Source organism: Eucyclogobius newberryi, unplaced genomic scaffold, assembly GCF_026437365.1.
Source record: "Eucyclogobius newberryi isolate DKJ021-1_F unplaced genomic scaffold, fEucNew1.0.hap1 SCAF_9, whole genome shotgun sequence".
Lineage (NCBI taxonomy): Eukaryota > Metazoa > Chordata > Actinopteri > Gobiiformes > Gobiidae > Eucyclogobius > Eucyclogobius newberryi.
The window spans coordinates 36,751,751-36,764,250 of NW_027316532.1; the positions used below are offsets into that span (position 1 = coordinate 36,751,751).

General features: G+C 40.3%; 2 protein-coding genes across 4 annotated transcripts in view; one reads left to right on the top strand and one right to left on the bottom strand.

Moving 5' to 3' along the window:
• usp24 (ubiquitin specific peptidase 24) overlaps window positions 1-7,012 on the top strand; it is a 37,891-nt gene extending 30,879 nt beyond the window's left edge. For all 3 annotated transcript variants that reach the window (XM_072439134.1, XM_072439135.1, XM_072439136.1), the window contains 9 exons: window positions 541-659; window positions 780-893; window positions 996-1,061; window positions 1,145-1,211; window positions 1,281-1,359; window positions 1,435-1,510; window positions 2,009-2,095; window positions 2,641-2,751; window positions 4,297-7,012. In XM_072439134.1, the coding sequence (XP_072295235.1) occupies window positions 541-659; window positions 780-893; window positions 996-1,061; window positions 1,145-1,211; window positions 1,281-1,359; window positions 1,435-1,510; window positions 2,009-2,095; window positions 2,641-2,751; window positions 4,297-4,359 (782 nt within the window). In that variant the 3' untranslated portion in view covers window positions 4,360-7,012. The remainder of the gene's footprint in view (window positions 1-540; window positions 660-779; window positions 894-995; window positions 1,062-1,144; window positions 1,212-1,280; window positions 1,360-1,434; window positions 1,511-2,008; window positions 2,096-2,640; window positions 2,752-4,296) is intronic.
• Window positions 7,013-7,741: 729 nt separating this feature from the next.
• The window catches only part of pcsk9 (proprotein convertase subtilisin/kexin type 9), a 7,226-nt gene continuing 2,467 nt past the window's right edge, over window positions 7,742-12,500 (bottom strand). Inside the window, exons 7-12 of the mRNA XM_072439067.1 lie at window positions 11,974-12,157; window positions 11,312-11,485; window positions 10,673-10,809; window positions 9,926-10,091; window positions 9,100-9,266; window positions 7,742-8,379 (exon numbers count right to left, since the gene is read on the bottom strand). Of these exons, the coding sequence (XP_072295168.1) occupies window positions 8,194-8,379; window positions 9,100-9,266; window positions 9,926-10,091; window positions 10,673-10,809; window positions 11,312-11,485; window positions 11,974-12,157 (1,014 nt within the window). The 3' untranslated portion in view covers window positions 7,742-8,193. The remainder of the gene's footprint in view (window positions 8,380-9,099; window positions 9,267-9,925; window positions 10,092-10,672; window positions 10,810-11,311; window positions 11,486-11,973; window positions 12,158-12,500) is intronic.

Sequence of the window (12,500 nt, forward strand, 5' to 3'; positions counted from 1 at the left end):
TGTCTGTCTGTCTGTCTGTCTGTCTGTCTGTCTGTCTGTCTGTCTGTCTGTCTGTCTGTCTGTCTGTCTGTCTGTCTGTCTGTCTGTCTGTCTGTCTGTCTGTCTGTCTGTCTGTCTGTCTGTCTGTCTGTCTGTCTGTCTGTCTGTCTGTCTGTCTGTCTGTCTGTCTGTCTGTCTGTCTGTCTGTCTGTCTGTCTGTCTGTCTGTCTGTCTGTCTGTCTGTCTGTCTGTCTGTCTGTCTGTCTGTCTGTCTGTCTGTCTGTCTGTCTGTCTGTCTGTCTGTCTGTCTGTCTGTCATGAAGGAGGAGAGGAAAAAGGGGCCACAGTGGAATCCTAAATTTATATTATTTAATTCATTTGTGGCCATTATTTTTTAAATAATCTGCTGTGTTAAATGAGAAGCAGGTTAATTGTTATAATTAACACACTTCCTCTCGTTTTAAAGATAAAATAATTCAATGTCAATGTTTCCTTTCTTTTTGCTGATAATCTTGCCTCTAAAATGTGATATGGTGACATCCCTCCTCTTCTTCTGTGCAGCTCCGGGGATGTTTAAGCCTCTCGCCGGGACAGTGTCATCGTCCACCGCTCTGCTGCCTCTTCACCCGGACATCCTGGCCTCTCTGTTCACTCCTGAGGGGCAGCCATATCTGTTAGAGGTACAACCTGCCATACGCTCATTCATTAAGGAACAATGTCCTCATGTAAAAAGAGCATACAACATGTAACGAGTGTTCGAATCATTAGTGTGTGACAAACGTGTTGTGGGTGTTTTCCAGGTGATGTTTGCCATGAGGGAGTTGAGTGGCCCTCTGTCTCTGCTCATAGAGATGGTGACCTACTGTTCGCACTGTAACGAGCCCTTCTCACTGGGAGTGCTGCAATTACTCAAAGTATGACGCATATAATAAATGTCATGAACTATTGTTTTATCTTGCCTTTATTAACTCTTATAAAGGCCTTTATTAATTAAAACTTTTTTGTTTTCTCACCAGACCCAGCTTGAGTCGGCTCCACCTCATGAACTAAAGAACGTGTTTCAAATGCTGCAGGAGTTATTGGTTGGTCACAATTTGACATCTGCCACATCATAGACATATTTTTATTCATTGCTTTTCAATAATACTTTTTTTTTGATCAAAAGGTAGTGGAAGATCCTTTACAAGGTCAACGACTTAAATATGCATTTGAATCAGATAAAGGCCTTCTAGGTATTTAAATCTTTTGTATTTATTGAACGTAATTCTTTTACACATGAACTAAGTCCAGTCTCTTCACAGCTTTGATGCACCAGAGCAACAATGTGGACAGTCGGCGCTGTTACCAGTGTGTCAAGTTCCTGGTCACGTTAGCTCAGAAGTATGTTTTTGTTGTTATATTTTAATTATTCATAAAGTCTGGTCATATTCAAAACTTTAACATTTGTTTCGTTAGGTGTCCTCAGGCCAAGGATTACTTCAAGGACTTGTCTGGGCACTGGAGCTGGGCTGTGCAGTGGCTGCAGAAAAAGGCAAGCTCAAAATGTTGTGATAATCACTTATGTTTTTCTGTAAGCAAGGAACTCTTGCTTAACCTTTGTGTTACCCTCAAAAATAATGACTTCGGATTGAATACATTTTTCTTTCTGGAGGGAGGGGGGAGGGTGGAGGCGGGGGGGTGATGTGGGTCGTGACTTAGTACAACCTTCAGACACCAAAATGTTTATGTATGCGACTAGTCACTACATCTGCTCTGAATGTCCTTGGAAACGGAAACATACTCAATTTGTTACGATATCACTCCAATACATTAAGTTTTATAAAGCAGTTTGTGAAATAAATCAAATAAATTCTGAGACATGCTGAGGACGGTACATTTGTCCTTATTAGATTTAGATGATCATATTTATATAATATTATATTTTCTACTTTTATCTCCTCACTGAACTATGTGCTGTAATACATTCATGTTTCCAGGCTCATGCCAGTTTCATGTTTTACCTCCTGATGTTTTGATCCCCTTTGTTCAGATGACTGAGCATTACTGGACTCCACAGAGCAACGTCTCCAACGAAACTTCCACCAACAAAACCTTCCAGCGCACCATCTCTGCGCAGGTAACGTTTGGAGTATTTTTGAGTATAATTAGTAAGTCTAAGATAAAAATTCTAAGATACAGTGCTCATTAGCTAATGCTTCCTTTTATCTTTAATTTAGTGCGTTCACAAATATAAAGATTAAGACTTATTTGAATAGTTTGCTCTGATCTGACCCAACAGAATAATGCTGTTTGGATAGTACAATTAATATTGATTTTACTATAACCAGATAGATTCCAGACTGGAGACTTTCAGGATAAACTACAATTTCATTTTTATCCGTTTTAAGTGGACTTTAAATTCATTTGTGTTGAAGAAGATCCTGGGTTAAAAGACAATATGATTTTCTGTGGATTAAAGTGTAATGGAAGTAATGAGACGCTCTGATGTCATGTCCAACCCAATACAAGAAGAAAACGTTACCGTACATTTGTAACTAAAGGCTCTATGAATCCTGAATCCCAAAGTGCTTGGAGCGCCAGTCAGAAGGGATTAACACTATATATTCCATTCAATTACTCTGGCCTTGATCTCTTTCCATCTTGTGTTGTGTCTCTTTGCAGGACACCTTGGCGTACGCTACAGCTCTGTTGAATGAGAAGGAGCAGTCTGGCAGCAGCAACGGCTCTGACGGGAGTCCAGCCAATGAGAACGCAGACCGCAGCCTCCGACAGGTATGACGTGTGTGTGTGTGTGTGTGTGTCTCTCCTTTAACACACCCGGACCCGGACCCGGACCCGGACTCGGACCCGGACCCGGACCCCAGGAGCACCCTATTATAACACGGGGCTTGGGTGCACGCACAGTTATTCCTCAGTGTAATTGATTGAGTCACAACGGAAATTATTTGGCCACATTAGGTCATTTGCACAATAATCAATTGCAAGTAATACAAATAGTGATAAAATATGAACATAAAAAAAGTAAAACATGTAGAGTGTATAATATAAAAATAATGCTAAAAGCTAAATTATACATTTTTATTGCACCTTATCTAAACACGAAATGTCAGATTTTCAACGCATTAAGGAATATTGAATAAGAAATATTAAAATGACTAGGGTGTACTTTTAATAGTTTAATAGTCCCAGCATCATCCACTGATCTGTTGGTTTTGCTAACAAATTGAAAGGTTTTATGGTGACTTCCAAGTTTAGATTTCCTTTGGTTCATAATTACATGTCCCCAGGTGCGAGCCCACGATGATCTGAATCACGGCTGATCTAATCCGAGTATAAAACACTGGCTCGTGTGGTGAGCTGTAGAGGCACTTTGTTTCCTCCCACGGCTGTTATTAGAGCCAGGGTTTGCACTGTTGTGTAACTGTCAGGGGCCCACACATGAACACTGCCAATATAATAAGCATGTGCACATTATAATCCGGCTGCCAGTATAGAGCCAAATTGGACCCAGTCATTTGCATAATATAGGGTCCTGTTAAAAAAAAAAAAAAAAAAGTTGCATAAGTGAAGAATTGTGACTTTACTCATTTATTCTACAGATTCAGCACACTTTGGATTTGCTAATATTGGAGTTTTGTACACCAGTGTGGATTATGTATTTACTTTTGATGTTCAGCAGCATTTAATCTGGTCATATTTATTCATTCACCACAACTAAAGCTTCATGTCCGTGTGATTAGTCTCCGAGGCGCGCTCATGTCACGCCTCTGCTGGAATCTATGCTACGCTACCTGTTTGTCTCTTATATTCCAGGTTATTGTTTGCCTGGAATGTTCCACAGTATGGCATTAAACTAAACTCGGGCATCTATTCAATCACTGGTGCTTTTATTGCTAAATTTTTTTTTAAAATGCATGTTTACCGTGAGCGGGCTTGCCTCTCCACAGAGCTGACCTGTAACTTGGCGGCTTCACCTGCTTGTCTCCATGGAGATGAATGTGTTCAATGTCGTGATGTGGAAAATTCCAGGCAATAACATCTCTATGGCAACCCCTCCGCCCATAAAATTTACATTGTGCATCTGTAAATGAATGAAGAGGTTGGATTATTTGTTTATGAGTTTAGAGTTTGTTTATGCTTTGCACTATTGGTTCTGTTCAGTGATGTATATTTAAAGATGTCTGCATTTTTAGTAAGCCCAAAAGAAACTTTTAATAGTCAAGTTTGTTATGTTTTTCTAAATAAAATTGTACCAGACTCATTTTACCTGCATTGCTTTCGCTCAACTGACTCTTACACTTCCCCCTCCGCTCGCAGGGATCAGAGTCTCCCATGATGCTCGGCGACTCCAAAAGCGACCTTGAAGACGTCGACCCGTAGTCCTGGTCGGACCCGCGAGGATCCACAACTTCTTCAGAGGCGGCCGCTCCAAAACGAAGAAGAAACACACACAAAAAAAACAATCAAAAACTAAACACAAACACGGCCGAGCCTCGCCCCTTATTGGTCCTGGCCTTTTGAAAACCAACCAGAACTGTCGGTCACTATGGTAACAAAAGGAGCTATGAATAAACCCCCAAAAATGACCTGCTATCAGACAAGAAGCCGGTTGATGAGTCGCATTGTCGCGAGGGGCAGCGAGAGTTTGATTCACGAGGAAAACGCAACGCTCTCGATGACAGTTTGATCCTTTTCGTTCACTCGCTCTCCGATCGAAAGCAGCAACGGGAGGAGGCGGCGGAGGACGGATGGGTCTGGGTTGTGTTTTAACAATTATCTGCTCATATTTGCCAATTATACATATCTACATAGACATATTCAAATTGTAAAGACTTGTTCCATAGTTGTAATTTCCAATGTAAGATATATTTTAAAAGTCTTGTGTGCGCTTCCTCACACAGCCATAAAACACTCTTCACGTTAGCCGCTCGAGAGGAACATGACACGGGATTCTCCGGTGCACTTGTACAGGATATGCCTCCGAGACACGCGGGCACTCGGGGCGGGGTGGGCTTATGTATACGCACTTTACGCTCCCGCCCAGATTATGGTGCAGCACTGGTCAGTTCCTCGAGAGCTTCTTATTGTGTTCTTTTCTTTTTTGTTGCTTTTATTAAAAAAATCATTTCAGTGCCACAATCCAAACTCGTTGAAGCCAATTTGCCTGTGTGACTTGACTCTTTGACCTGGGCCATCCACAGTATAGTCACAAGGGATGTAGTTTTGGGGGCGTTGGCCCTTGTCTATGCCTATTGCGAGGCCCCAGTGGTCAGCAATTTGACGACGTTTTGCTGACTGGCCTTCGTATGAGCTGGTTTTTAGTGCTGTGTTTTATTATTTTTCGTTGCCAATCTCTCTTCTCTCTCTCTCTCTCTCTCGAAAGAGTTTAGGGACTCGAGCCTTATGCAAGAATAGCTGATCGCAAAGAGCAACAGATCAGCTGCCCGTTTTATGTTTTAGGTGCCAAGGTTGTATACACGTGTTCAAATCTTGCACTTTTAAAGACACACATGCAGTCACTTCATCCACATCGCTTTACAAATACCTCTGCTTTTTTATTTTTTTTTTGGGCCCTTTTCAGTTTGCCATTCACACACACACACACACACACGTTCATGCAGAGGAGCCACATGTGTAGCCAGATTTCCGGAACAACCTTTTCGAGCCAGTCGGGAGTCTTCAAGTGCCTTAACCTCCCGAATATATCGCCTCTCTGTCTCCGCTCCCAACCGCCATCGTCTCTGTATCATCATCAACTAGTCAAAACAGGGAACTTGGCAACATGTGACGTGACAAAGGATTGTAGGGATCTTGAACTCACTGTGTGTTTGGGACGGGGGTGTAGGCGGTGCCCTATTTAAAGATAAAAACAGGGTTGGTTGTTAGGACAGGGTTTGGTTATGGTAAAAAATAATGCTGCTTTTTCTCTCTTGCTGTAAGTTTAAAGGGGAACCATGCAACTTTGCTCATTTTTCATCACCGTTTTGGTTTGCCTTACTACATTTCAAGGGCGAGGATATGCCAAAAAAAATAAAAAATCATCTGATCACTGCCTTTTGATTTGTCAGCCGCAATGGAAATATTGGAAAATATGCAGCGTTAAACTTGATTTGTTGGTGGCACTCGTGACTGTTGTTGACCAGGACTTCACCAGAACTATACTATAAGCCTACAAATCATTAAATTGTCCTACAGCTTCCAAAAGAGTGACTCCCATTTGTATTTATGCTAAACAAATGAAGGTTTCATAGTTCCCCTTTAAAAGCCTCACTTCTTACTTTATGGATTATGTGAATTGATTTTTGCTCTGCTTTAACAGGTCAATGTTTACAATATGAGGACCTAAAAAGCTGTCCTGCGTTATAGTTTGGGTTTCGTTTGCTTCTCGGCTGTGACGTCTCCGAGCCTCAGGAGACGTCAGACACTCTTTGCACCCTCTCTCTGGCTTTCACTGCCTCCATGTCCTCCATAGAAGTGAATGTCATTGTGCTTTTTCTGGCATGTTTGCATGTGCAGTAAGAAGTGGCAAAGAAAGGACCGTCTTATTCTGTGAAAAATATGCCCTTTTTGTTTTCTCTTTTCTCCGTTTTCTTGCTGTGATTCTGTCATGAGCACTTGCTGCACAGAAACATGCTCTTTCTCTCTCTCTGTGAGTGCAAAGTGCGGGTGGAGCTGCATGTCGTCTGTGCCAACTCCTACATATAGTACAACGTCACATTGACCCCAGATCTCTGCTCTAGATTTGGCCCTCTGCCTCTCATCCACCACCACGTAAAGTTGGACAAGAGTTGGATAGTTTGTCAAAATTGGACAAACTATCTAAAAAAAAAAAAAATCCTGTTTTAATCCGGGGACGCAGGGAGGGACATGGGAAGTGGTCAGGATCGTTCTCTTTACAGGTTTTTATCGTCATTTGAAGATTCACTTCTGCCATCGCAGGATTCTGTATTGCATGTTAAGATTCAAAGTTTTAATTTGTACATCAGCGTTTGATTAAGGGGAAATTTGATATAAAATAAACTGGAATGCACAACTTTGGATATCTGTTCGTGTGGATATTGCAATTATTTACATGAAGCAACAAATTGAGACGTAATGGAACAAACTAGAGGTTCATAAGCCGTAGTGTACGATAAGACTTCTTGGACTCAACATCGGGGTTAAAACCAAGCAGAAAAAACATGTATTAAAAAATAAATATCCGTAAAACTTGGATTATATTATAAACTGCATTTGCCACAGTTTGAGAATCACTGGAATACTGCGAGTTGAACTGTTCATGAACATTATTTATGGATTAAACGAGTCTAAATTTTGTATAAACACTGACAAACTTGATGACAAATTACACATTATTTGAATTATTTATGCTCCACTGCTGCTGAAACTACAAATGTGTGAATCATGAGCTGCATGTGCCAGAAAACAAGTCGACTTGTTTTGAAATGGTGGAACAAGAATGTCAATTAGTACAAAATATTCCTTGTAAAAGTGTAAGAATACGCCAAATGATTTGAAGCGCGCTGCCTGAGACAAAGGCGCTCGAGTTAACCCGTGTGTTAATCATGGGCCAATCAGACTCATTATCCTCATCAGTGAAGAGTTTCCTGTGGCGTGATGTCCAGCTGAGTCGACTCCAGTAAAAAACATGTGTCTGCAGCAGCTTCAAATTTTCACTTGTGCAGCCAAGAATGCAACGCTATAAGGCTAATATTTAGAACCAGCTTAGATTTTAATTCAGAATTCAAAGAAGACTAGAATCTCCAAATGAATGTATTTATTGTTGGTCAATAGTTTTGTACAAAATATGAAAATAAAACGACATTAAAAAAAAAAACTGAGAACTCGTAATACAATAGACACGGTAAAATGTATAGGCTACACTTCAGTTATTCATACAGTATATTGGAATGGGATGCATCTGCAATGGCATATAACTGTCAAAATTATTAAAACGTTATATTCTTTTTCCATTCTACTTTCATTTCATCCCTTGGCTCTTGAATACTCGTACCACCAGATGTAGAGTTTTTAAAAAGGTTTACTTCCTGTGAATCAAACCAAACTCTACTCAAGTATGTATTTGATAGGAAAACAGAACATGAAAGCAAACAAACTCCAATTCAAGTGCTAATATTGATTAAATACACTGATGTTGTATAAAATAGTCACTTTTCAAACACTGGACTATAATAGTTGGGCAGAAGTGACCCATCAGTGCGGCGCAGGCTGACCACCATCTCTAATGTGACAGCAAACTGCGATAGCCACGGCCCCATTCGCTCCTGAACCACTGTGAACATGGCAACTGTTGCCCTTGACAACTGGACCCAAGATGGAGCCGCGGGAAACGGCATTACAGTCTGTCAGAGCCCATCCAGACGGGCACGACACCTCCACCTGCAGAAAGTCATGCAGGAAAAGAAACACATTTAAAAGACAAGTACCAGGGAGTTCTTATATTTTCTGGACAACCATGTCCGGAGTATTCCAGAGTATTGAGTATTCTGGAGTATTCCGGAGTATTCTGGAGTATTCCGGAGTAGTATTCAGGAGTATTCAGGAGCAGGACTCACCGTTTTTACCAAAACTACATTTCCTAATCTGTTCTATTTATTTAAAGGTGACATTTTATGCTAAATCAAGTTCCATGAGCGTTCAGCCTTTAACAAAGGTGTTTCTTCATCACTAGTTTACTTTAGCGTGATTTATGCATGTTCAGTAATCCTATACTGACCTGCAACCGAAAATGTACTTCCTGTGATTATTATAGAACATGTGACACTTGAAGGTTCTAAATATCCCATGGCCACTTTTTCAACCAACAATGTTCAATAAAAAAATGTAATGTAAAGCAGTAGGAAATACTTTTTCAATGTGTGTATCAGAACTGCAGTTTGTATATTTGTATATATTTGTAGATTATGTTCATTGCTTCTAAATTTAACAAGAAATTAAAGAACCTTTATACAGATCGCGTCTTTTTTTCTTAACACACATTTTGAACACCATTTTAACACCATTTTGCCTATGGTGGGTTAATCATCTGAAACATTAAAGTCTGACACAATCTAGGCTGATAACATATAAAAAGTGGACAAAGAGTGGCATGTTTTTGACCTGCTCTCCGTCCGCGTCCGTCTGCTCCAGGACCTGGCACTCCAGAGACGGAGCGTGGCAGCACACGGCTTTGGACATGACGCCTTCAGGGACCAAGCAGAGTCTCCGTCCTTCATGATGTGGACGTGAGCCAGCAGACAAGTGACCAGAGGACCAGGACGTGCAGCCTGCATGGACCAGATCATGTACAATCAACTTGAAAAAAGTAGCATTTATTTGTATTTACGTGCTGACAAAACCATTCATGAAGTTGAAAGAATGTTTTAATTACCACTTTTTACAAATACTTTATCCTTTTATCTCAATTTGTGCCTCAAATAGGTCTCAACTGCCCATTTGCAATATAAAAGGCCAAAAATACATATTGCGAGCATTAATGGGTTCTTTATATTGGTTATTAAAACTGCACAGTGTAACTTTTCTGACTTTTAACTGGCATTTAATTAATTCCAGCTCGTCTCTCCACAGATCTGACTTGTAACTCGGGCTTGTCTCCCTGGAGATAGGTTTAGTGTCATGCTGTGGAACGTTCAAGGCAACACAATTAAAAAAAACGTTACATAGTGCACCTTTAAGAAAAAGTATTGTTACTTTCACTACATATAACTATGTACAACAACTGATGTTCAACGATATAGTTTAAGGTTGCTATAATTATTTCACTAATGTTTCTGAAATCTCGCTTTACAAAAACATCAGCGGTTGGACTAGAGGTGTAAAAATGCAAATATAACCACAAACTTTTTATTTCTCAATCCACTTCTAACCTGACTGTTGTTCAGAGCAGCCTTTTGTGTAGCAGCTGCAGTAGAGACTTTGCGCTCACCCGTCAGATGGCTCTGGGGTCTCTCACACTCTGCGGCGTGTCCTAGTTTGCGGCTGCTGTGAATGTGACACTGGAGATCTGCAATGACACAGCACCGGGCCACTGCATACACCCCTTTACCTCCGGGACCACTGTCGGACACACACTCCATCTGACCCCTGCTCTCCTGCAGAACAACACAATAAAACACACACACACGTTTAAGATGTTTTTCATGTTACTTTTTAAATAATTGTGCTATTTTTGTTTTTAATTGACTGTATTTTCCAGACTATAAGTTGCACCTTTTTCATAGTTTTGGCCGGGATGCGACTTATACTTATATTTATACTTATATACTTATACTCCGGAGCGACTTATATGTGATGTTATTTGTTATTTTCACACTTGCAACCGCATTTCATACTCCAGTGCGACTTATATATGTTTTTTTCTTCTCTATTATGCATTTTTTTGGCTGGTGCGACTTATACTCCAGTGCGACTTATAGTCCGGAAAATACAGGTAAATATTTTCTATGTAATATGCAGAGCTACTCGTTTAAAACTGGCAAAGCAATAACAACAAAGTGTGTTTCAGTAGTTGTTGTGCTGTAATAGAGCCATTCTGGTTACATCATCTGGCAACCCAAACTCATTCTTCTTTTTATTCATTTCTATTACATAAAATGTCTTTGTGATTGTGAAAAAAAACGCATTAGACTTGTTCATGTCAAATCTGTTACTGACATTAAATCGTTTTTCTTACTTCAATAGTTTCTCCGACGTGGCCTCCGTCAGGGGCATAACTGCTGCAGCCCATCATCTGCTCTCCATGACGACAGCGACTGACGGCTCTGACCTCTGACCTTTCGGACCACACTGACCGGCAGAGCAGCTCCCCATCTGCAAAGCACGCAGAGAATAATCAAGAAAACTACATTTTGACCGGTTTAAATGTAGTTGCTTCTTCAGAATGTTTAAAAGTTAAAAGATGTTTTTGTCAATGGTAAAATCATGTGCCGCTCTATAACATCAGAATACTTTTGAATTAAGTTCTTTATTTGGTTCTTTATCATAAAATATCCATTGGTTTAACATTAGGTTAACTGACTCACTCAACATTTGACAGAAAGGTATTTGGAGAAACGATTCTTTAAGTACAGAGTGGTATTTTGAACAATTGGAAAAATAAAGCATTAACTATTGTATACATTCTGGCAAAACAGCAGGAAAAGGAAAAATGAAGTGATTCAAAGATATGTAAGTGATATATGTAAAACATCATCATCGTCAAAACACAATTTGTGGACAAAATGTATATGTGGCAATAAAACTTTTCTTAGAAGCACAAAGTATTTTGAAGACTACTTAAGTAAAAGTAAATGTCTTTATGCGGGGCCCTTACTCGTGGCTGCAGAGACAGGCGGCATGGCGGCCATCGTGTTTGGAGTGGACAGTCGCTGAGGCTCGGGGACAGAGAGCAGGTTTATGGTGTTCTGGCCTGAAAAGTGCAGCATGTTGTGGAGGAGCTGCACAGGGGAGGCCTTCTGATTGGCTGAAAGAATCACCGCAGCAATGCCTACAAAAAAACACGGATAAAACTTAATTGTGAGACCATTTAACACAGCCTAGTAAGACATGTCACATGACTTTCCTAGAAAAGATCAATTAGTGTCATACTCCACCATTCACCAAATTATATGATCATTACATATAATATTCATCCTAATTGGGCCCTGTGAGTTTGTATTTGTAGCGTTACCATGGTTAATGACACAGACAAGAAGATACTGGGATGTGTCCTCATGTGATTTAATTAAAGATGAATGGATGCACATTCAGACTTCCTATAAGTGATCTGTTCTTCTGTATCTACCTCTGTATCTTCCTGCGTTGCACCAATGAAATTTCCCCATGTGGGACAATAAAGGAATATCTTATCTTATCTTATCTTATCTTATTGGCTACATTGGCTGTGATTGGCTGGCTGTGACAGACTGATTACTTGACATGTGTATCTGAATTTAGAGTAAAATAAAGACAACCATTATCCCTCTCATTTTGCACCTGCAGCATGCGCCGCAGCCTGAGACGTCCCACTGCGTGAGGTAAAGCAGGTGCTGCAGTCACTGCTGGCGCTGACGATGTCGTCACCAGGAGCGAACAGGTCCACACAGGGGCCAAAGTTAGTGCCACCGGCTCCCTGGGACATGAGCTGGTCCGCTGAGTTCACCGCACCCACTGTGATCACCTGTCAACCACATAATGAAGCTTTGGAGACAGTCTGACTCTGTCATTCTTACATTTTAACTTTAAAATATGAAATCAATAACACATATGTATTTTTGAATGATGTACAAGAGATAATAAGACTTGTTGGTTTGGGATTCTGAGTCAGTGGATCTTGTTATGTCTGAATTGTTGAGTTGTTGTTTATGTGGTTTACATAAGCACGTTGCTGCTGCTGTTGCAGTTGGAGAATATATATATTTTTCACAATACAGACAACCTAAATAAACTCATGAATTCATTCATTTTTTTAAATTAAATTTGGCCCTTGTTCAGCTCTCTAATCCTTTACATGTTTCATGCTT